Source organism: Phyllostomus discolor, chromosome 3, assembly GCF_004126475.2.
Source record: "Phyllostomus discolor isolate MPI-MPIP mPhyDis1 chromosome 3, mPhyDis1.pri.v3, whole genome shotgun sequence".
Taxonomy (NCBI): Eukaryota; Metazoa; Chordata; class Mammalia; order Chiroptera; family Phyllostomidae; genus Phyllostomus; species Phyllostomus discolor.
This window is the reverse complement of record NC_040905.2, coordinates 52,801,702-52,825,779: the sequence shown is the minus strand read 5'-3', so window position 1 is coordinate 52,825,779 and position 24,078 is coordinate 52,801,702. Positions and strand designations below refer to the sequence as shown.

The window sequence follows — 24,078 nt, the reverse complement described above, 5'->3', positions numbered from 1 at the left end:
CATCCAAATTTCCTTTTCTTATAAGAGAAATTGTATTTTCTTAAGGGCCCATTCAGATGGCCTCATTACCTTAATTACCTTTTTAAATGCCCTGCCTCCAAATAGAGTCATATTTTGAAGTACTGGGGGTTAAGGCTTCAACATATGAATTTGGGGAAAACACAATTCAGCCCATCATAAGAGCTTTCCAAAGGCAAATAATTAAAGATCTTGGGATTAAATCATTTTATGGGTAAGGCTGAGACTTATCCAATCTCTGGTTTGCTTACAAGGAAAGGAGAAATACAGGAAAGAAGATATGTGAGGATGGAGGCAGAGATTGGAGTTATGATGGTACAAGCTAGGGAAGGCTACTAACCACCAGAAGCTTGAAGATACCATGAAAGGTTTTTCCCCAGAACCTTCAGAGGGAGGGTGGCTCTTAGGACACCTTGACTTCAGATTTTAGGCCTCCAGACCTGTGAGAGAATACATTTTTGTTGCTTGAAGCCACCAAGTTCATGGCGATTTATTATAGCAGCCTGGGAAAACTAATGCAGGAATTCTAAAACACCTCTTTAGCCTCTCCTCATCTCAGTGCCATTCTGCAGTCCGTTATGTAGAGAGTCTGGTCTTAATTCTTGAGTAGAACATTTATGGGTAGGTATTAAAATGATCTCTGTTTAACCTCAGGTTTCAATTTCATATTCTATTCTCATATTTTTACATTCAAAGAATAATTTGTCAAATTTGCTGATTTTTTTCCAAAATTAAATGTTTTAAATCTATATTGATAGTTTACCTTCTTCTATATGTATACTAAATAAGCATAGACATTTTTCCCCTCAAATGGTTGAATTTGCCCTTTACATTTTAAAGGGAGAAAAAATGTAGAGGGGAGGAGAAAGAATAAGAGGAGGAGGAGGAGAAAGAGGAGGGAGGGGAGGAGGGAGAGGAGGAGGAAGGACCTGGGTAAAAACTGGTTTGAAAGCATCAATCCTATGAATGTTCCCAAAATAATTTCTTTTTTTCCCAACTGGTTTTAAAATAGAATAGCTTTGGTTCAAAATGACAATCACCAAAATGCTTGAAACTTATTAAATATAAAACCATCACTATAATATGAGAACTTTAATGTAACCTTAAGACCAGTACCTGGGGTGAACTTTCAGGTCACAACTATTTTTATTTCACTGTACTGTTAGAACAACTAAAACCAGCTCTCACAATTGCCTCTTCGGCATGTCCTTATTACATAATATTGTACATTCATTTTTAATATCTAACTACCACTGTTTTTGTGGGCACAGTCTGTACCATTGACCAAGTCCGTGTACCCATACTCGCAGGAGAGTCTTAACCTATTTTCTTCCTTATAATACACACTATAAAGAATTCATGAGTTGGAACATAGTCTCTAAATATGTGAAAAGCTAACTGTATTACCTATATGGGAACAACTTCAGTTCTCTGCTGCTGGAATAATGAGAAGAGATGCAGAATAGCAGTAAACTGTATAGATCTGTCGCTTTTGTGAGTAATTAATCTTGTTGACATACTTATATGAACCTGCATAAAAATACCTGGGAAGCATGCTGTCGAATTCAGTTGTTCATTAATATTGATCATGTGCTGTCCCCATTGTGTGAGGAGCTACTTAAAGATCACCTACAAAAGTATTACAGCATTATCGATTTTAAAACACCCTGAAGCCTCTTGTATCTTGAAAGTCCACTTATACTTTCAATGTTGAGAGTGATATTACCAAGTGTAGTCTAATCAGATAATTGGACTTTTATGAATACTAATTAGAACTGAAGCTCAGAATCACTACTCGGTAGATTTCTTTTGCATACCTGTAATACCAAAAGAAAGCAAACTATTAAAAAGAGACTTTTGAAATGGAAAGTAATTGAAATTGCCATTGTCTGTCATATTTTCTGTTTTTACAAGCTCTAAGTGGTTGTTAACACTTGTTTTCAAATCTCACAGTGCTATTGCATCATTTTCAAAACCATCTATGTTTCATATATGGATATGCTGACATGTTACAGAAAAGACATGAGCTGCCCCAAATACACCAAAGTTTTGCTTGCAAAAGTTAAGAATGTAGCCACATTACAATCATTTACTAATATTTTAACTAATGAAATTCTAGAACTAAATTTCCAGAAATCATTACATGAACAAAAAATGTATGTTAATTCTGTGCATAGTATATTCACAGTAAAGGGTAGCCATTTGAATTACCTTTAAAAATGAGATACATAAACTGGATAACTAAGTATTTCCTTGTATTGTAAGCTTGCTTTTCCAGCTGCTGACAGCTTAATTCCATTTAAATCATTTATCACACATTACTAGCAGAGTGTTCAGCACATAATAGGGGCCTAATGAATAAATGATATTTAACCTGAACTGAGAAAGAAAACAAAAACAACTGCTATGTTGAACAGGGTCAGGGTCAGTTTCTCTGCTACATTCGAAATACAACCAACAGTATATGTTGTATGTGATTATTACCTATCAGTGTGCCAAAACCTTAGAATAATACCTTCAGTATCAAAATGGAGATTATTAGGTGGGGGGAAGACAAAAACTAGTAAGAATTTCCTAAGATCTTCAGTTCTCATGTAATTAGCCCACTTATCACTTGGAAAGAGAAACCTGAGCACTGGTATGTGTCTTAAATGTTTCAGTTTAACATAAAAAACCTTTCTGTATGCCAAGTAAATTTTGTGAGGGGAAACCTTGGGCTAGATTTATTATGTTATCTTTATGTTATACAAACTTGCATTCTGATTGTTTCATGTTGCTAGTGCTATTAAGTGAATGTCTTTATTTAAACTGGAATTGTTAAATTAGGAGATTAAGACACAATTAATGGGGGCAAGCAATATTGTGTTTTTCTTGATTATATATTTGCCAAAGAGTTATGAGACATGTATTCTTATGCAAAAGTGCACATTCCAATGACCTGTTATTTACTGCTGTAATGCTATTACAGATGTAATACTCTCGAAGCTTAAAGTGTATCAGGGAGAAAAACATTGGAACTGAATTATAAATTTTAAGGACTTGAATCTTGAAAGCTTACAGAAAGCTTACAGGAAAGTTACAAAAAGTATCCTAATTCATTACTGAGTGAAAAATCAACAGATACAGCTTAGAAACCTGAACTTGAATGTGGTTTAGACAAAAGATATAATGATTATAACTCTTTATTTCCTTACACTTGCTTATTCAAAATGTATCACACACCTACTGTGTGCTGACCATGAATCTCCCTATAGGAAATTTACCATGTAATGGGGGAAAGCAACATGTAACCACTAATTTTAACACTCTACCATGAGTACTCTAAGAGTGAAGGCATGTAATATCAGCCCACAGTCCAAGTACCGGGACAAAAACAAGAAAAGAAAAAAAAAGGCTGCATGTCGGACGGGGTTTATTTCTCTCTGTCCTCACAGTATAAGCAACACTCTATGTATATAAAAACATGCTATTACACAATAATATTGGGGAAATACTCATGTTTGACAGTTAATTTTAAACATAACTGAACTAGAGCACTATTAGCAAGGCAGCGCCTATCTATATTCATGACACCTAATACACCTTGACCCCTTGCTGAAAATGCTCTGAAATATTTCCACTTAGGAAGTCTTTGGAGTACTGTATTATTTACAGGAATATGCTCAGTGAACTCATGCTAATTCTGTTTGCATCTGTCAAGACTAACATATAAATAAATACACAGATTTTCAACATGGCAAGCAATGAGTTTTAATGGGAAGCACGTAGATTTGCAGTCGGGCAGATTGTGTTAAAATCTTAGATTTTCCAGTTAGACGTGTTACTTAACTTCTCTGAGCAAGGCTGTATTTTTTCCTTGAAAACAAAGATATATTTTTAAAAAGATACATTCGTACAGAGCATTATAAAGAATACTATATATATTTCATGTTGCCTAGCATTCGAGGCACTCCAGACATTAAATCCTTGTTCCATGTGCCTCTCCTCCTCCTCACCCTGTAAATGAAAACCACCAAATATTTTTGGGTAAGAAAAATTCAGCAGTCACAATGTCTGTAATAGGTAATCTTTTTTCTGAGACCCAGGTGTCATGTCAGCTGAGGTCATGATGTCCTTTGGGGTGTAAATGAAATGAGCTCCAGCTCCCTAACTCACATCCTTTGGGAAACCTGGAGACAGCACCCGGATTGCTGGACAGGCTTCACCTATGCCCTCAGGAAATATCTATAGTGTCAAGGACTTTAGATGGTCCTTTCAGCTCTGGCTTCAGGTTCCTGTAGCCATGGGTTCTTGAATGCCTTAGTGTCATGTGCTGTAACACCTTTCCTTCTGCCAGGATGAGCCAGGGGAATAGCATAGCACTTTCTCTGAATGCCACACACAGGTCTGTGTCTAACAGACTTGAGTGTAGATTTGGACACTCCAGCAGAACAGTTAGCATAATAGCTGTGCAAACAATGTCAGCTTGAAATGTAGACATCATGATTTCTTACTAGCTACTTTTCTTGATGTATTACAACCGCAAAACACACTGCCTGACCCCCTCTCCTCCTAAAGTTTACTTCCAGCTCTGCTTTTAGGGTCTTCTCTCCTGGGCTTCCCCATCCATTCCCAATAAAGCTCTCCCCTTTATTATGCAGACTCATCCTCAACTTTTAGGCAAGTTCTACTTTTCCAAAGATGCTGTAGGCTTCAGTCAACAGTGTCATCTATCCCAAGATCACATTCACCCCTTCTTCAAAGTGACTTTAATAAATCACCTTCCTTGGAATCACAGCTATAACTGCTTTTAAGAACTGGCAGAGGTCTTATTAGTTCAGTTTTTTTTTCCTTAATTCTTCTCTCACCCAACTCTGTGGAAGGGAGAATGGAAAAGATATTTATTTCTCATATAAATTATATCACTCTCTTGAGGGGTCAGGAATAACTTAATCATTTTGGGTTTTAATAACATTTTTCCTCTGAGATACAATTCCTTAAACCCAATTTTCCTCATTGTAGCTGTTCTTTTTTGGGAGGGAAATCACTAGATTCTTATTAGGCTTTGTTTTCTCATTGGTAAAATTGAAAGATTAGAGTATGTATCTCCAGGACCCCATATTTGTTGATATATGGAATCTTTTGACCATAATTGTTTAGATTTATTTTTTCTTTAGCAGTTTATCTACAGTTTTCATTTCCAGTTAATAAAAAAAATAAGTCATGTATTTTTCTTATTTTGAAGTGAACAGATGAATGAAAACTCTAATATCCTTTTATTTTATTCTTTCTACCTAATTAGTTGATTCTCTAAGGAATGTCTGTTTTAGAACTACAGAATCTTAGTTTGAGAGCTAAATGCATCACTCATAGATGTTTATTTGAGAACCACTATTAAGTCCTTCTGACCTTTAGTTTTTTTTTTTTAATTATAAAAGAGAACAGTAAAGACAACTACCTCATGGGGTTACTGTGAGGAATAAATTAGATTATTTAAGTGAAAAGAATTTGTAGATTGTAAGGCATCATCAAATGCTAATTCATTTGAAAGGATGAAGGAAGTAGGAATTGAGAAAGATAGAGGAGAGTTATGTTTTTTAGCACATTTTGCATCACTTTTTTTGTGGAGATAATTTATCTACTAGAGACAAAAAAAAAAAAATCCCTGAATCTTTGATTACATGCCCAGAAGTGTATTGAGGTGGGTACATAATATATTAGTTTGCTGTTTTCAAAATGTTTAACATGAAGCATTATGAATGATATGGAGGAAAACAATTTCAAAAACTTTGAAGGCAATATTTATTACCACAATCTACCTTAAGAACTATTTTTAATATAAATAGCCACACGATTTACTATTTTTAAAATCTATCTATGGAATTTGTATTTAGATCAGGTTTTCTGATTAAACCTATTATATATGTGTGTGTATATATATTCTACTATATATATAATGTACAACATGTAATATGTAATTGAAAATAAAACATGTCCAATGTCTTAACAATAGAAGAGAATGATTCATATTGCCACAAAACTGATCATTGGTTATGCACCTTCCTCTTGTCTCAGTTGTTGGCAATGTATCACCTCAAGGGCAGGAGTTGGTTTGTTTGATTGACATATACTGTACAGCACAACACTGCCTATTAAGTAAATGTATTGGTATGGAGAAATCTGGAGGAAAATCACAGATGCATGGATTTCTGTTCACTTTTTAAAGTCAGCCTTATCAAGAAATGAAAATCCAGACACTATTGAGTTGCCACATTGTTTCTTATTTTACACGTATCTTTATTCAGTTCTTCAAATGTTAAATTTCACAAAATTTTAAACAGAAAAACACCAAGTATCAAAGATAGCTGTTGGAGAAATAAATAGAGTATAAGTTATTGCCTCAATGCAAGAAGACAGTGTTGCCTGGCCCCTAAATGGTTCCTGTCCTTGACATCCTATGGCACTACTCAAAATGACGATGGTGAATTTCCTTTTCTTTTTTTAAATTTTATTGCTGTTCGATTACAGTTATCTACATTCCTCCCCCTCTCCCCCCTACCCTAGCCAAACTCACCTCCCTCCCTTGCTTCCACCCTCACCCTTGGTTTTTGCCCATGTGTCCTTTTTAGTAGTTCCTGAAAACCCTTCCCCGCTTTATGCCTTCCCCCCTCCCTTCTGGTTACTCTCAGATAGTTCTTAATTTCAGTATCTCTGGTTATATTTTGTTTGCTTTTTTTCTTTTGTTGATTATGTTCCAGTTAAAGGTGAGATCATATGGTATTTGTCCCTCCTAAGTGCCCATCAGTAAATAAGTGGATCAAAAAAATTGTGGTACATTTATACAATGGAATACTACACAGCAGAGAGAAGGGAGGAATGACAGCAGGGATGGAACTGGAGAGCACTATGCTAAGTGAAATAAGCCAGGCAGTGAGGGACAAATACCATATGATCCTTTTCTTTCCATAAGTCTTTAAATGGCTTTGACCCGTGCTTGAGTACCATTCACTATTGCCCTTGCCCAATAGCCTTGCCTAGTCGAGCACCCCCAGCTGCTTGAGGTTATCACTCTTCTTGTGCCCAACCTTTTCACATTCCCTTGCATCTCTGCTGAAACCATTGCTCTTTTTCTTAACTAATCTTCCTCCAGGACTCTGGAATTTATCCCTTCATACAAAGTCAGACACTTGGTTTAATTACTCCTGCTTTCTTTTTCTAATATATACATCTTAACTTTCTTTTTAGCGATTTCTCTTTGACTAACAAAGTTGTTTTACTCTCTCCAATTAAAAAATGACAAAATCAGAGCACACTATATATTTTCCTTGGCCTGTCTTCATTGCCCAGTGTGATATTTGAGCCTTTTCTTTCTTAAACTTGTCTTTTCCCTTCTTCACAATGTCCATTCTGGATTCAGCCTTGAGTCAATTCACACCTTCCAAACAGCCAACTGTAAGACAGAATTAAAGGTGCAAAAGATTTATTGGGAAATGCTTGTGATGGACAAAGGGGAGGGAGCAAAAGTAAGTGGGATGACCCTTCAGGCTGTGACACAAGCCTTTCGCCCCTGAGGGGGAAAAGAATGGAAGAAAGAGTGCATATGAAAAGCCTCAGATTGCCATGCCATTTGAGAAAACCTCAGCCACACTAAAAGGATATCCAGAACAAAGAATGTGCATTAGAAGAGGCCCAGGTCAGGGTGGACTGGCCAGCTCTACACCCCCACAGTGCTGGTGGGTGATTGCTCAGTCTACAAGAAACTGAGCACCACACTTATATCACAGGCACCAGTCACTCTGGTGAACTTAACTTTCTTAAGGCTTAAAAATGATGATTAGACCGTCTTCTCTATATTTCCCACTTTTGACAAGCTACTTCGTGTAGATCAGCAAAAGTTATGGTTCTTCAGTGTGACTCACCACAACAGCTATCTGTGTCACCGGACTTACATGGTTACAGTCATTCATGGGTTTGTTCTTTCACCAGTGGGACACAAGCCTCCCCAGTGTTCGTAACTGCAGAAATTGCCACTCAGTATTGCATGTTTATAAACATGCAAAATATATTTTAAAATCTGAAAATCTTAATAACAATTCATAGTGCTGATATTTCTTGGCATGCCTAGTATGTGTCAGGCACTGCTCCCAGTATTTTATATTATGACTTTTTAAAATCTGTATTATTACTCTTTACAGTAGATTCTGGTAGTATTGATACATAACAGAAGGTGATACAGAGGTGCAGAGAGGTTAAGTAAGTCCTTTAAGACCACATGGCTAGGAAGTGGTTAAACTAGGATTCAAACCCATTCCTCTCCAGATCCCACACAGCCAGTATATTTCCTGTACCACTTCTCTATGAAATAGTTAATAGCAAAATGTTGACCCAATGTCTATTTTAAAGCATACGCATTATGCAGTGATATTTTTCTTCTGTCTTTCAGGTCCCTGCATTCCTAATCCGTGCCATAATGGAGGAACCTGTGAAATAAGTGAAGCGTATCGAGGGGACACATTCATAGGCTATGTTTGTAAATGTCCCCGAGGATTTAATGGGATTCACTGTCAGCACAGTAAGTTATCCACGGTCATTGTGCTTTCATTCTTATTGATTGCAAAGTGTACAAGCCATTATCATTCTTGTTTGTAGTAGAATAATAGCATCTTTGAGCAAAGAGCTCCGGCGGTGGGCTGCTTCTCTCACATGAATACACCACTTTCCAGCCAAGGTCTCTTGGACTGCCAGCCCCCCATGTGGCAGGGAGCTATCCATCTTTTGCTGTCCTTTCTATTAGTGTTTAGCCACACTTGCAAAATGTTGCTCTTTATATTAAACTGATACCTGTCTCTTTCTTTCATACTTGCCCTGAAGCTACATTCTTCAATCTTTCCAGATATAATCCTGTGGACTAAGTTCAGACATGATACCCAGAAAGGAAAACACCCCCACCACCCTATGTAGAAGCCAGTTTCCTCCTTCTTAATGTATTGGTATTTTTAGCATGAAAATCTTTGAAAGTTCAACAAATGTGGTATTTGCACTTCTCTTTTTTATCCCCATTCTTATTTATCCTGGGAAGTTAAATGAAATATTTCCACTTGTGATGATTTCTTCTCAGAAGTAAAGCTCAACATAAATGCCAAGTGAGTGCGTGGGTCTTTAACTTCTATAAGCTTTCAGCAAGCAGAAAGGCCACACTGAACTATAAGCTGTCAGGGTAGGTTCTTACAGAGGCCGCAACTTGTTGAGTCTTGATGGAGGGATAGGGTGTTGATCAGAGGGTGGAGAACAGGAGAGTGGATGGCACATGGTGGGATGTAGGAGGATTGGAGTCCTGAATAGTGGTAATTAAGACCATGATATCAGGAAGGAGTATGCCAAAGCTGGATATCTCAGCCAGAGCCAGATTTCCAAACACCGGTAAAAAATACATTATGTTTCCTGGCTCGGAGACTTTGAGGCATTTCATACTTTTCTGAAGACTTGTCATTGCTAGGAGATTATGGAATTCCTGTAGAAGTCTGTTAAAGGACAAAGAGCACTTGTGTTCCTCACATTTGGCATTTGTAATTGTCTCTAAGCTCAGATCACCAATGAGGAACTGCAAGGCTGCTGATTTTCTCAGCTTGGGTCTTTAGCTGCTAAGGCTGATTCTTCCATATTGTAGCATCACTGTTCAGCCTTCATACATGAATACCTCAACATATCCCCAGAAAGACGGAGATGGGAGCCCAGAATCCTGGTTGCCTTTCATTTGGTCTGCATTCACTCTATCCCATGAAGACAGTGGTACTAACTTACTTATTAACAAAAATACACAGTGTGTCAACAGTGCCCAGAGGGAAACAGCCTAGCTACCCAACTTGAGCTCCTCCATTCAGAGTAGCTAGCATGCAGTGCACGCGCACGCATGCAGAGGAATTCCCCCTTGAAATGGGAACAAAATTTTCAGAATGGCTGGTTGCCCAGGGTTCAGAGTCAGGAATTGCACTTAAGGGTCATATCATCCTAACTTTCTCTTTCCTGTGCTATAGGATCTCAGAAGGGAGAGGGTAAACATACACAAAGGCAGATTCTTACTGTCAGGAATTCTTAAGAAGACAGCATCTGGAAAGCATGTGTAGACCCTAATGCCACTTAAATATTGCATATTTACTAGCCCTTTCATCCCATCCTACTGCTGATGTCAGTGTGAAGTTGGGGTTGGCCCTTAACCCAGAGGCCAAGAAACTCCAAACCTAAGTTCCAGCTAATAATAATACCTGCATAACAACATGAAATTGTTTTTACATCTCTGGGTTTTGTTTTCTTCATGTTGTGAAGAAATGTTCAGTTTCAGTTATCTTTAGTAGCCTAGAAGACATCAGGTCCTCATGTGTTTTTCCCAGTGTAAGTGAGGCTGACTCCCACATATTGGCTGACTGTGAGTTCTTTCAACAGAATGATCAGGTTTGGAGAAATAGAACAAATCATTCTTGTCCCCATTCTCCACACACGATAGAAATCCAAATCTTTGCTCTCATAGCTTACACCATACTCAAATAAGCTCATTAATACAAATAATTGTGTTGAATTTCAAGGCTTATTTTAAAGAGCAAAGAAACCCTCCCCATTAATAGCAGCTGGTCCCCAACAAAACCTTAAACCTATGGTAGGAATTGCATTAGAAAGCCCTAAGCTGAGCACATCAATTCAGAACTGAGATTTTGTTGTCCCTGTCCTCTAAAGTGCGTCACTATTAGAAGCCACAGAGAACGGAGAGAAAGAACTGAATTTCGAATCAGAGACCTGGATTTGAGACCTGACCTTTACAGTTATTGGATAAGTGACCTTGAGCCAGTCAAATGACCTTTCTTCAATTGAAGACATATAAATGGAGGAATTAAACTAGAAATGGATTATCTTTGTTTCACACAGGTGAAGAGGGTATTATAACTAAATGGGTGGCTCGCTTACTGTAAAAAGGTTAACAAGCCTTCCACTTTATAGATGAAATTGAAAAGGATTATATATTGGAAAGGCAGATTTAGAAGTGCTGGCAGCCCTGAGAGCTTTTCTAGGTGGGGGAAAACAAAAGTACCTCTTGCTTTTTTAAGATTTGTTTATTTATTTACTTTTGAGAGAGAGAGAAAAGGAAGGAGAAAGAGAGGGAAAGGAACATCAATGTGTGGTTGCCCTGCATGTGCCCCCTACTGGAGGCCTGGCCCTCAACCCAGGCATGTGCCCTGACCTGGAATCAAACTAGCAATCCTTTGGTTCACAGACCGATGCTCAGTCCACTGAGCTACATCAGCCAGGACAAAAGTAGCTCTTTTAATCCTTTGCAAGAACTGCTAGATATTTGGGTTTGTTTATCCCAGTGGTAATATTTTTATGCCATGAACATGCTCTAAAGCTTTGTTGCTCAAGGTGTGGCTATGCATCAGCATTGCCTGGAAGCTTGTTAGAAATGAAAATTATCAGGTGCCACCTCAAACTAACCAAAGTGATCCCCTGTCGACATCCATGCATTTTAAAATTTGAGAAATACTGTCCAGAGGTCCAGGGCTTTTGGTGGCTAAAAGTAATCATCTCATAGACTAATGTAGCAACTTTTGTGTTCAGTTTCATAACAGTAATTATAGCTAAAATATTTATTGTGGATTTTGCAAATCAAAAATGTATTGAAAAATCAATGAAAGTGAGAGCTAAGCAAATATAACAAAACATTTCTCTTGGGAAAAGAACTTTTTAAAGTGCTTCTGGCATTTATGTGTGGGGGAGCTGTCACATTCCATATGACAGAATGTGAATTATATATCTTTTGAAGTATAGATAAAGAACTTTAAGTTTCATAATACAGAATAACAAATATTCAACACATACTTAATATAGTTTAATAATTATTTTGTCAATATGTTACAAATTTTTAAAAAGTTTTCAGTACCAGCATTAATATTACTCACTATGCTTTTCAAAAAATAGTAAATATTAGTTTTTAGAACATTTTTTGGTTTTAAGAAACATTGAACAGAGAATTCCCACATAATTCACCCCCTACTTTATTTGCTCTATTAACATCTCATTAAAATGGTATATTTGTTACAATCAATAAAACAACATTAATGCATTATTATTAAAGGTCATAGTTTATATTTGAGTTCACTATTTATGTTGTATAGTTCTTTGGTTCTTGAAAAATATATAATATCACACACATATCCACTATAACTTCATACAGAATGGTGTCACGGACCTAAATCCTCCACCTGTCCATCCCTTCTCTCCCACTCCCCACCCACTGGGCAACCACTGATGCTTTTCTGACTATCTCTATAGTTTTACTTTTAGAGAATATCACATAGTTGGGATCCTACACCATGAAACTGGAATCATATAGTACGTAGACTTTTCCCAACTAACTTCTTTCACTTAGTCATATGCATTTAAGGTTCTTCCATGTCTTTTTGTGACTTGATAGCTCTTTTTGAAAAAGCTGTATAATATTTTATATTATGGATATACCATAGTTCATTTATTTGTTCACCTATTGAAGAAGATTTAATTGCTTCCATTTGGGGCAACTATGAGTAAAGTTACTATGAATATTCATGTGCAGGTTTTGTGTAGACCTCAGTTGTCAACTCATTTGTACAAATATCTAGAAGTGTGATGGCTGGATCATTTGGTAAGAGTACATTCAGTTTTGTAGGAAACTGCCAAACTGCCTTTCAGAGTGGCTGTGCCATTTCGTACACTTATTAACAATGAATGAGAGTTCCTGTTGTTCTATATTTTCAATAACATTTTTGTCAGTGTTTTGGATTTTTAACCAGTACATATATATTTTTGTGGTAATGAAAATAGCATGAAATTATAACTTTATAAGACTAATAATAACTAGCAGTAGTTTTTATATAGAATTGCCAAATTATACATGTTCTTAAAATGCCATACAATGATGTGAAACCTATGTACACACATAGGCATGTATGAGGTCTAACCAGAAAAAGTCCAGCAATTGTTAATGAGAACAGTTTCTGTGACATTGCTATAGCCTGGCAGCCAAGGAGAGTGGACTGGAATGCATATGTGTGAACAATGACGACTTCACTGTACTAGTCAGTGGGGGTAGTACACATCATAGAGTGAGCATATGTACTGTGTGGCCATCACATTCAAAATGACTGAGTAGAGCAACAGATCTGCATCATATTTTGTGTTAAGCTTGAACATTCCTCTGTGGAAACTATTCAAGTGATTCAGAAGGCCACAGCTATGGGCAACTGGTGACTGGCAGCTTCATCACATCAATGCACTCATTCATACAGCACATCTCATGCAGTTTTTTTGTGAAACATCAAATCACCCACATTACTCAGCCCCACTACAGTTCAGATTTGTCACCTTGAAATTTCTGGCTTTTCCCAAAATTAAAATCACCTTTGAAAGGGAAGAGATTTCATACTGTTGATGAGATTCAGAAAAATATGATAGGGCAGCTGATGTCAATTGGGAGAACTATGTGAAGTCCTGAAGTGCCTACTTTGAAGGGGACTGAGGCATCATAGACATTAGATACAATGTTTCTTGTATCTTATATCTTCTTTAATAAATATCTCTACTTTTCATATTACATGGCTGGATACCTTCTGGACAGACCTCGTATATACATGTATGTGTATGTTTGTGTGTAGGTGAGTATAATTATAAGATGTTAAGATAACAAATGAAATAAACACCAAAATTGTTTAGAGTTTAAATTTTCAAAGGCATTTTAAGCAATCAGTTTTCTGTTAGAAGCCACATTTGGGGCTGGCTAGAAGTAATTATATTTTATTTGTTGCCTAGTAACAAATCTAAGGCCTTAGAAAAGGACCATTTCTTTAATACCAGAACTCTTTGCTTCTCTTACTGGGGATGGCATTCTGTGCATTCTTCCTCACCTACAAACAGTTCTGTGATCTTCAATTCTTTTTAAGAGCATATTTTCAAGGCCTGGCTGGTGTAGCTCAGTGGATTGAGCACAGGCTGCGAACCAAAGTGTCGCAAGTTCAATTCCCAGTCAGGGCACATGTCTGGGTTGCAGGCCATGACCCCCAGCAACTGCACATTGGTGTTTCTCTCTCTCTCTCTTTCTAGCTCCCTTCCCACTCTAAAAATAAATAAATAAAATCCTAAAAAAAAAGAGCCTATTTTCTTGGTTTCTATTCTTTGAGGAAAGAGAACTATTCTAAGTGCCCACCAAGCCCTGAAAGAAAAAAAAGAAAGTGTCCATTGTATCAGATTAGCTAAAGATAATATGCTTTCTAGTCCCTTTGTCCACTGAGAAAGTTGGCCAGGAAAATACAGAATCTAAAACACTCTTCTTTGTTTATTTTGATAACTATTATAGAACAGCTTAGTGTTCCTTTTGTACTATTGATTAATGGATTCGTACATTCAACAAATATTTATTGGGGCCATGAGTCGTTTTATTTTTGTAATTTACATGTTCCACTTTTTTCAGAGTTAGTGAGATTTGCTGTTTTGAAAGTCACTGCTAATTGGATTAATTACATATTTGGCAATTACATGTTTTCTCTGGTTGGTGGTACGTGTTAAACATATGGAATCTGGTCCTACTTCAGCCCTATTGAATCAATATTCGGTACCCTAGGTATAGTTAAAAGCATCTACATGATCCTTTGAGGCACCAAGCTTGAGGACTACTAGCTTAATGAATGACCTTTGATTTCCAAATTATACTGGCAGAAGCATGCTGTTAGGGGAATAATTCGGAATTACACCTGTGTTTTTGATGTCATTCTATTTGGATCACTTGATGGAGAGTCATTTAGTGTTGAATAATTCTGTGCTTCAATTTTCTCACACAATAATTCAATTCAATTCAATTCAATTCAACAAACCCTGAGAACTTTACATTGCATTATATTCTAGAAATTGGAATTAACAATCCTTTTCCTTGTATTCCTATGCACAATGGATTAATATTTTAAAAACATATTTGGAATTGCTATTGGTTCTTAATTTTTCCCTTCCATGAGAAACATTTTAATTGTATTTTTTTAGAATAAAAATTGAGTGGGAAGCTCCATTTAGAGTCTTATACTTTTCTATAAGAATTCCTCTCTTGGCCCTGGCTGGCATAGCTCAGTGGATTGAGCACGGGCTGTGAACCAAAGTGTCGCAGGTTAGATTTCCAGTCAGGGCACATGCCTGGGTTTCAGGCCACAGCCCCCAGCAACTGCACATTGATGTTTCTCTCTCTCTCTCTTTCTAGCTCCCTCCCCTCTCTAAAATAAATAAATAAAATCTTTTAAAAAAAGAATTCCTCTCTTAACATCATTAATTCTAATAGTTAATCACTATTTTTTAATTACTCTTTTTAATTTTTGCTTGATGTCCTCTTTATTTTAGCTTTTCCACTAGAGGATGAATTTGCCCTAATAAAGTATTCACTTCAAAAACTTCAACTGGAGTCATCACTGACACTGAAAACTTACATGTCACTTGCATGGGTTAAGTATAAAGAACTCTAAAACTTTCACAATAGACTCATCTCCAGCCTCAAAAGGTTTGCTGACTATGGACTGAGATTTCAAATTTTGCTATTCACTGATATTTTTGCACATCAATGATAGCTCCCTTATAGCTCCCTCTACAAGCTAAAGGTTCTTAAACTTGGTGTACATATAAATCATCTGTCATTACACATGAATATTCAGACCCTTCTTGCTCATTCACAGATATTCCAATTTAATAGATTTAATTTTGAACCCACTTCTGACTGTTAACAAGTACCTTAGTGAATCTTACAATAATGATTCTAGAACACTGGTTCTCTGCCTTGGCTGCACATTAGAAGCAACTGGGGACCTATGAAAAATACTGATGCTTGCCTCGCACCCCAGAGATTCTTATTTAATTGATCTGGTGTATGGTCTAGGCATTAGGAGCTTTAAAACCTCCCCAGATGATTCTAATGTGCAGCCAAGGCTGGGAGTCTGTGTTCTAGAACCATACTGTGAAGAATTACTATGCCTTAAAGAAATTAAGCAGAGAAATACCCAAAGAGAAACCAAGCTTCAGATCACAAATGTAATCTCAACCTTACTGAATTCTGTTATTCGAGCTTTGCTTACTACAATAGAAACCATCTTACATCAAGAAACCTTAACCAATTGAACGAATCAGGCCAGGAAGATATTAACTTACTATTCTTAAAATATATATTCATTAATCTATCTTCAGCAGCCAGAGTTCCACGGCATTTTTATTTTCTTGTTTTTATTCTTTGTAGACGTCTCAGGAGGAACGCTGTCCTGGCAGAAGTATGTAATGGATATTTACACAGAGACAATGTTCAAATACAGGCTGTTTGTGACTTTTGCAATGAAATACTCATATTCACAAACTCAAAATATTTGAAAATTGCTATTTGAATATCAGTTAAAACTTCTTTTTTCCCCATTACTAATTAAAAGAAATCTGATTGTCAGGGAAATCTAAACTCTGAACAGAAATGTGTTAAACAAATTGTACCAGAAGGTTATACTCATAAAGGTGGTGTATTTAAACCAGTAAGACTAACTTTCTGGAACTGATTCATCTGAGATTTTATAAGGGACCTCTCCAGCAATAGAGATTGTACCACAAATACAGACTTTAAAAACTGTTACATGTAATCCAAATTTCCCAGTTCTCCCAGCTTGTGGTGAGCTTAGCACAGATTTCCAAATTCCTGTTGCTATAGCTGCCTGTTCCATACTATTTGCCTCTATAGAACCTCATTCTCCCCTGAAGTCCTCTCCAGTCCCGTGAGCAAATAATTCACTTAATTTACACATTGGACAAATATTCTGTGAGAGCTCGCTCACTGTGTTACCAGGCTGCTACACTGTTTAGAAACGAATACGAGCTCCTGGCTCTGCTGCTGGTCCCCCCTTGAACACATGGCTGAGGCACAGGCTACTCTGCCTTCTGCTGGTGGCTGCCCAGGGAAGTGAGGCTGCACATCATCCAAGGGGACATCTGGACAAGTTGAGCCATTTTAAGGACTTTGGACTGTACTGTATTTTTTGGGACTGGAAAACCATGTGACTTTTTCCAGAGAGCCCTCACAGTCTTTTACTTCTTAGCCTTCATGCTTCCTGCCCTAAGAGCTCTTTTTCTCAGGGCTCACACTGACACCTCAGGGAGGTTGTAGGACAGGGGCTGTGGCCACACCTCTTATCCTCATATTTACTGTCTCTTCCAGGGAGACTCTCTGCAGATTCATTTCACCACAATCAGTTATATAAACAGTAGCACCTATGCACCTGGGCATATACCTCCACAAGGCTCTGAAGTGCACTATCCAACAAGTAGTATATGCTAATATCTGACTCTGTGCCAAGTACTGTTCTGGACATTGGGATACAGCACTGAACCAAGGCAACCAAGTTCCTGATATAATAGGACTTCCATTCTAATAGGGAAAAGAGATAATAAAAACAACCACACATTTCCTATACAGCCCAGCAATTGCACTCCTGGGCATTTATTCCAGAGAAATGAAACTCAAGTTCATGCCAAAATCTATATGTGGATGTTCATAGCAATTGTATTTGTAATAGCCCAAAGCTAGAATGGACTCAGATGTCCTCCAACTCAGATGTCCTCCATGTGTATGTATACACACACACATATACACATATACATACACACTTATACATATATATCTACTGTGGAAATGTCATGACTCAGCAACACAAAGGAAGGAAATATCTCCAAAAAATTAAACTGAGTATGAAAAGCTAATCTCAAGAAGATATATACTAGATAATTGTAACTATATAATATTTTTGAAATGACAAAGTTTCTGAAATGGAGCACAGGGTAGTGGTGTGCAAGTGTTGAGGGTGAGGAGATAGAGGTGAGTGTGGTTTGGACAGACAGCATAAGGTATCCTTGTGGTGTTGGCATGGTTTGGTGTATTGGCACAAACCTAGAGGTGTGATCAAATTATATAGAATCACTTACATTCACACTAGCAAGTAGAAGTAAAACTAGGGAGATTGATGGGTTATAATATCAACATTTTAGTTGTGCTTTATATCTCTGTTTTGCAAAATGTTAAGTATTGAGGGTAACTGGGTAAAGTGTACATGGATATCTATTATTTAGAACCTGCATAACAACCTACAATTATCTCAATATATAATTAAATTTAAAAAGGTAACTTAGTAGCAATACATAATAACAAGTAATGTCAAGTACCACTATATGTTGTAAGAATAGACTTGCAGCCGAGTTATTTTAGTGCCGTTTTAGAGCATGGCCAAAGAACTTTTCTCCTATCATGTCTCCCTGAGCAGAGACGTGAATGAAGGCAGGGGGCCAGCCTGGTAACCAGATACAGCAGCAAGCTTAGAGTCCTAAGAGGGGTGTGCTTAGAGCATGGTGAACAGAGGAGAAGGGGCCAAAAGCAGACCTGAGCAGCAGTCAAGGAACAGATGACGTAGGGTGCTGTAACCCATAGAGAGGACTTTTAATTTTACTGTAGTTGTAGGGGACATCTTTGGAGGGTGGACAGGACATGGACTAACTTCTGTTTGGGCAATGACTTTGACAATGGTGAAGAATAGGCTCTGTTAAGGGTAAGAAGGGAACACCTGAGACCAGCTGGGAGATGTCGGTGGCTTGGAGTGAGGTGGTCATGAGTACTTGGAAGAAGCTGAACAATGTTCAGATTTGGAAACTGGTTGGTGTGAATCATACTAGGACCATATATACTTTTTTTGTTAATGAGTTTTATTTAGCATTATAATTTTTAAAAATTCTTGTCATAGTCCTGGGCAGTATAATATATTATTATAATTTCTAGTATGCTTTGTTATTGATTTTTGTTTCCTGCTTTTAACATCATCATTAGGATAAAATCTAGAACTTTAAATAAAAATGCATAATTTATACACAAATACATATATACATATACAATCAATACCTTAAATGTATATTATGTTACTTAAGATACTATATTTTCAAATTTTGATATTTTTGAAAGAGCCACAAGACTGGATATCTTTAGATATATTCTGTAGCTTTATCTTTTACACTGGCTGAGTCTTAATACTAAAATACAATATATTTTAAAGAAAACATTATAATAGAAGTAATAGATAAATCAAAACTATTATAATTATATATTAACATATAATAATGACTATAAAATAGAACATTTATATTTTAATGGGACATCTGGAAATCACAATTGCATTGAGTAGCTATTTACTAACAGCAGCTTTTAGAATATAACTTGATTGATTTTGTTCACACGATTCCTAATTGATTTTGCGATCATGACATAGTCTGTAAGTTTAGAGAAATTTAAGTCAATATACTTTGGAAATAAATTATCTTTAGATATTCAAGAAGTTTTAATCATTTTATAAGATATATCTTAAACTAGAACATTTCTAAGATAATTTTCTCCCCAAACATGAAAGGGCTGTTTTAGGGGTAAATGAACTACCTGTCTGTTTCTAGATTAAATAAGTACACTTTATTTAGAACAAATAAATACATGAAATGGGTTGAGAACAGAAAGGTAGAAGAGACCCAAACTTCAATTCCTCTGTGCTATTAATAAGACATATGAACTTGAACTAATAATTATGTAAGCCTAGGTTTTTTCATGGGTAAAATAGAAATAACTATGCCCTATGCCCAATTTTAGATCCATGTTGTTCATTCTCAAGCAATTTAACATATGTTGTGGAATATACAATTAGAAGTTCTGTACATCCTAAAATATCACTATTACTTCTATGACTGATTTGCAAAATACTTTTTTTGTCTAATAATGGTAGAATAAATTGGTACCAAAATAAAACTAAAATAAATACTCATTTTATCTGAGCTAATTTTGCATCAAAAAGGGTGGAACACTAGATGTCTTAAAAAGCAAAGTTTTGTAATTAAGAGTATGTACCTTCTCAATAAGTAGGGGGAGAGGGAGGAAGAGATGAAGGAAGAGGGAGACAGAGAGCTATTATTTTAGCGGTCTGCTTTCCTATAAAACTTCATAGAAGAGTTTCCTGTGTTCCCGTGTTTCCTGTATTCCTCTATGCTCTTTGATTGCTCAAAGACTATATCTAGATTCTGATCATCTCTTATGCCTCCAATTCTTCCTAAAGACACTACTATCCAGTATGACATGCTCTTAATGATTGGGCTTGGATTGAAGGGGTCACAAGGACTTGGAAGAAGCTGAATAATGTTCCAATATGAACAATAATTTGAAGTGAATTACACTAGGGCCATAAACATTTTTGTGCTGCCTTTACACTTGTCCCTAGTCTATTTTCAGAATAGCAGCCAGAGTGATCTGTCAAGGAACATGTATAGAGGACGCATGGACAAAGCCAACTCGGGTTAGGATTGAGGGTGGGTGTTGGTGGGTTGTATGGGGGAGAGTGGGAGTGGGGTGGGAATGGAGACAACTCTACTTGAACAACAATAAAAAAGGAATGAAAATAAACACAAATGATATTGTCATTCTGTGTACGAAGCCCTCCATGATTCCCTATTTCACTTGAAGTAGATTCCAGGGTTTTATAGTGGACAAACCGAGCCTGGCACATTCTGTGTCCAGCCCTTCCCTACCTTAGCCCCAGCCCTGCTCCGTCCTCCTGAATCTGCTGTGGCCACAGTGTCCTCCTCGTTCTCCAAACGTGCCAAGCCCGCATCCAGTCTGGGACCTCTGCCTGTGTTCACTTACCTGGCCTCTTCCTAGAAAGCCTCAAGGTTATCTCTCTCATTCTTTTTTGTTACATCTTTGAACAAGTGATAATTCTCCAGAGTGCCCTTCTCCAACTCCCTCAGGTAAAATGTAATTTTGTAAACCCTTTCTCCACCATCTCTTGACTCTCCATTCTTTTGCTCTCCTTTATTATTTTTAATACTCCTAACTACCTGACCTGTATATATTGTTGTCATTCTCTCCTTGAGAAAGTAAGCTTCCTAAGAGCAAAAACTTGATTTTTTTGTTTTTGCTCAATACTCTATACCTAAAAAAAACTCCTAGTAGGTGCTCAATAATTTTCTATTAGATAAATAAGTGAATAACTCAACCACTAGTCTGTTAACAAATTAACCCATTAGGGTATCATCTACTAGGCTGCATCTTCCATGATGCTGGGCTCTATGAAAGACAAAAACAAGCCAACAAAAGCCTCTAGGAAACACCGTATGCTGTCAATAGCTTATGAAATTAGTGTGGGTAAAACTACTGCTTTGTCAAAGAAGACTCCTATGGCAAAATAAGTTTGAGAACATTGTACATTTTTTTTTCCTTTTGGAAATTAACAGTCTTCATTAGCTATTGAAATTCCTGGGAAGCTTGGCATTTTATAAAAAAAGACAGACAAATAATTGTTAGATGATTTTAAAACTTCTTTCATATTGTTGAATTCTATTGCCTGGAAGAGAGGGCAGTGAAAGTGACCTCATACGATCAGATGGAGAAGTTAATCTTGACACAAAGGAGAGGACAAATGTAAACAAAGTGAGGTAGAGAGTTATTGCCAAATGAATGGTAAATATGTTGGAGGCAAGGGTGGGGTGAGGTTGAAGATTAATTCAGGGATTTTTCTGTCTGTACATATGCACATTTTAATGCAAGTACACATACAGAGGGATGTCCATACTGCCTCCTGTTTGGAAGCATTGATTCAGCACTTATAATTTTATCTAGAAATAGTGATTGTGTTAATGTCACACTTCCTGTGGTGGCTTCTTTGTTTGAGAGATAAAGGAGTGATGAGTGATGTTTTGCATCAAGATCATTTAGGAAGCCACTTGTCACTTTTTCTACTAGACTCTGATGCTATTTGTGGTTTCCCATCAGCACAGTTTTTCTTAAAGTTGCCTTTCTAAATATACCTTCTTACCAGCATGGTCCATTGTCTGCTGCCTGTTCCCACTTGTGTATGCTTTATGATTTGTTGCTTTCGAGAAAACTGAGGTCCTTCATGAGCTGCATGCACGCAGCCCAAGCAGTGGATACTTCAAGAGTAATATTGTGAGGCAGGAGCCAGCAGCTCTCAGAGAAGACTGCAACACAAGAGTTACCTTTGTGGGAGAACTGGGTCCCTAGAACCTGTAGTCTCATGTGAAAGGTAAGCACAGTAGAAGATGATTCTGTCACAGATCAGATGGCTCTGAATATGTGACTTTCCCATAACTGTGCCAGTTGTAGGGTTGCTTTCTTATAGAACTCTGTACATCATCTGGTAGGAGAAAAGTACATGTGAATAACTGAATGCAGAGTTCTTGCATCTGCCTTGTCTTGTACATATTAGATTATGAATTTTGTAAGGGCAGGAGTCTAGTTGTCTGTTTCCTTTGCTGGCCTTGCATCGCAAGAGGCACAGTTAAAGGCAGCAGCACTGCAAGCTGAACCTGATTGCTTGCCAAAGCCTGGACCTGACCTAACTTTCCTACTTTATTTTTACATTCCCCTTTATATACCAAATACTTTACCTAAGTTAGCTGCTTGCCATCCTCCTTCACATTCCTTTTAAAAAATATATTTTACTTATTTATTTTTTTAAAGGGAGGAGAAGGACAGGAGAAAGAGAGAGAGAGAAACATCAATGTGTGATTGCCTCTCGTAAGCCCCCAAATGGGGTACCTGGCTGGCAACCCAGGCATGTGCCCTGATGGAGAATTGATCTGGCAACCCTTTTGGTTTGCAGACTGGCACTCAATCCACTGAGCCACACCAGCCAGGGCAATATTCCTTGATGGTGCTTTGTGCTGCTGTTGTGTCCCCTATTACTCGCTCAGCCATCACACCAGGCCGGGACCCTCCAGGAGCACTTCCATGAGCCCCCGCCTTCCTCAAGCAAGAAAACCCCCTACTTTCTACCTCCCGTACTACTATTTCTTCTTTCTCTGTACCCTGCTTTGCATTTATTTGGGTATTTCTCATCACTACAGGTAGCTTAAAGATAACTTCCACCTGAGTCATGCTAACCTGAAACTATGCCTTGTACTTAGCAGATATTCAAATATATTTGGTAAATAATGAATAAGTGAATGACCAGTAAGAGTTCAGCAAACACTTGCTTATGTTTGACAACCAATAGAGAAACCTAGAGAAAACCATGGTGAACTACAGCAGAGGTCATTGCAGTTTTGTCTCTTGCACCAGGTCTGCCGAGGTTACTTGCCCCATTTAGCAGGGCAAATAGCAGGGCTTGCCCTATTCGTGTGTCTGGTTTTGTTTTGTTTTTTGTTTTGTTTTGTTTTGTTTGTTTTTAGAGAGAGGGAAAGAAGCATCATTGTGTAGTTGCCTCTTGCACACTCCCTACCAGGGACCTGGCCTGCAACCCAGGCATGCGCCCTGACTGGGAACCGAACTGACAACCCTCTGGTTCGCAGGCTGGTGCTCAGTCCACTGAGCCACACCAGCCAGGGCTTTTTTTATTTTATTTTAATGTGTCTGTTTTGTATACCAATTTATTCCTTATATCTAGCAAGGTGTAGTCACGCAGGTGAATGAATTTTTTGTATTATCTGTGTGATTTATATATTTCATATAAATTCAGGGAAGCACAGGTGTCCTTTCTGGAGGTACAAAGATGTTCTAATGTTATTGGATACTGGGACCTGTAAAAGCTATTTTGCTTGTCTGACACAGAAAAACAATGTTCACATTCAGTAAGTATTCTATTCTAGGTTCCTATTGCTCCCACTCTCCAATATGGTTTTGGATATTTTTTTTTTATTTTCAACTATCTTAAAAAGTAGGGATTTTACTGCAAGCTGTTTAACAGCTTTGTAAAATAAGCAGGATATATGTTAAAAGTAAATAATTATTTCAAATTCTTTCCAATTGGCTCTGCACATGTAATGAGAACAGCAAAGCATAGTGCAGCACGCACAGCAGTAAAGCTGAATCCCTTATGATCAGCTCCAGAACTACAAGTCAGCCTTTTTCACAGGCAAGCAATTACTCAGATCTCTATGGAGCTGTGTATAAATGGTTCACCTAATTTAAATAGAGTAAACAATGTATTCCACTTAAAATTGAATAAGGTATCATTTTGGTGA

The 24,078-nt window shown here is 37.3% G+C and overlaps 1 protein-coding gene across 3 annotated transcripts in view; it reads left to right on the top strand.

Moving 5' to 3' along the window:
• EDIL3 (EGF like repeats and discoidin domains 3) overlaps positions 1-24,078 on the top strand; it is a 397,987-nt gene that overhangs the window by 193,795 nt on the left and 180,114 nt on the right. For all 3 annotated transcript variants that reach the window (XM_028525846.1, XM_036020498.1, XM_028525854.2), the window contains one exon: positions 8,441-8,569. In XM_028525846.1, coding sequence (XP_028381647.1) covers positions 8,441-8,569 — 129 coding nt within the window. The remainder of the gene's footprint in view (positions 1-8,440; positions 8,570-24,078) is intronic.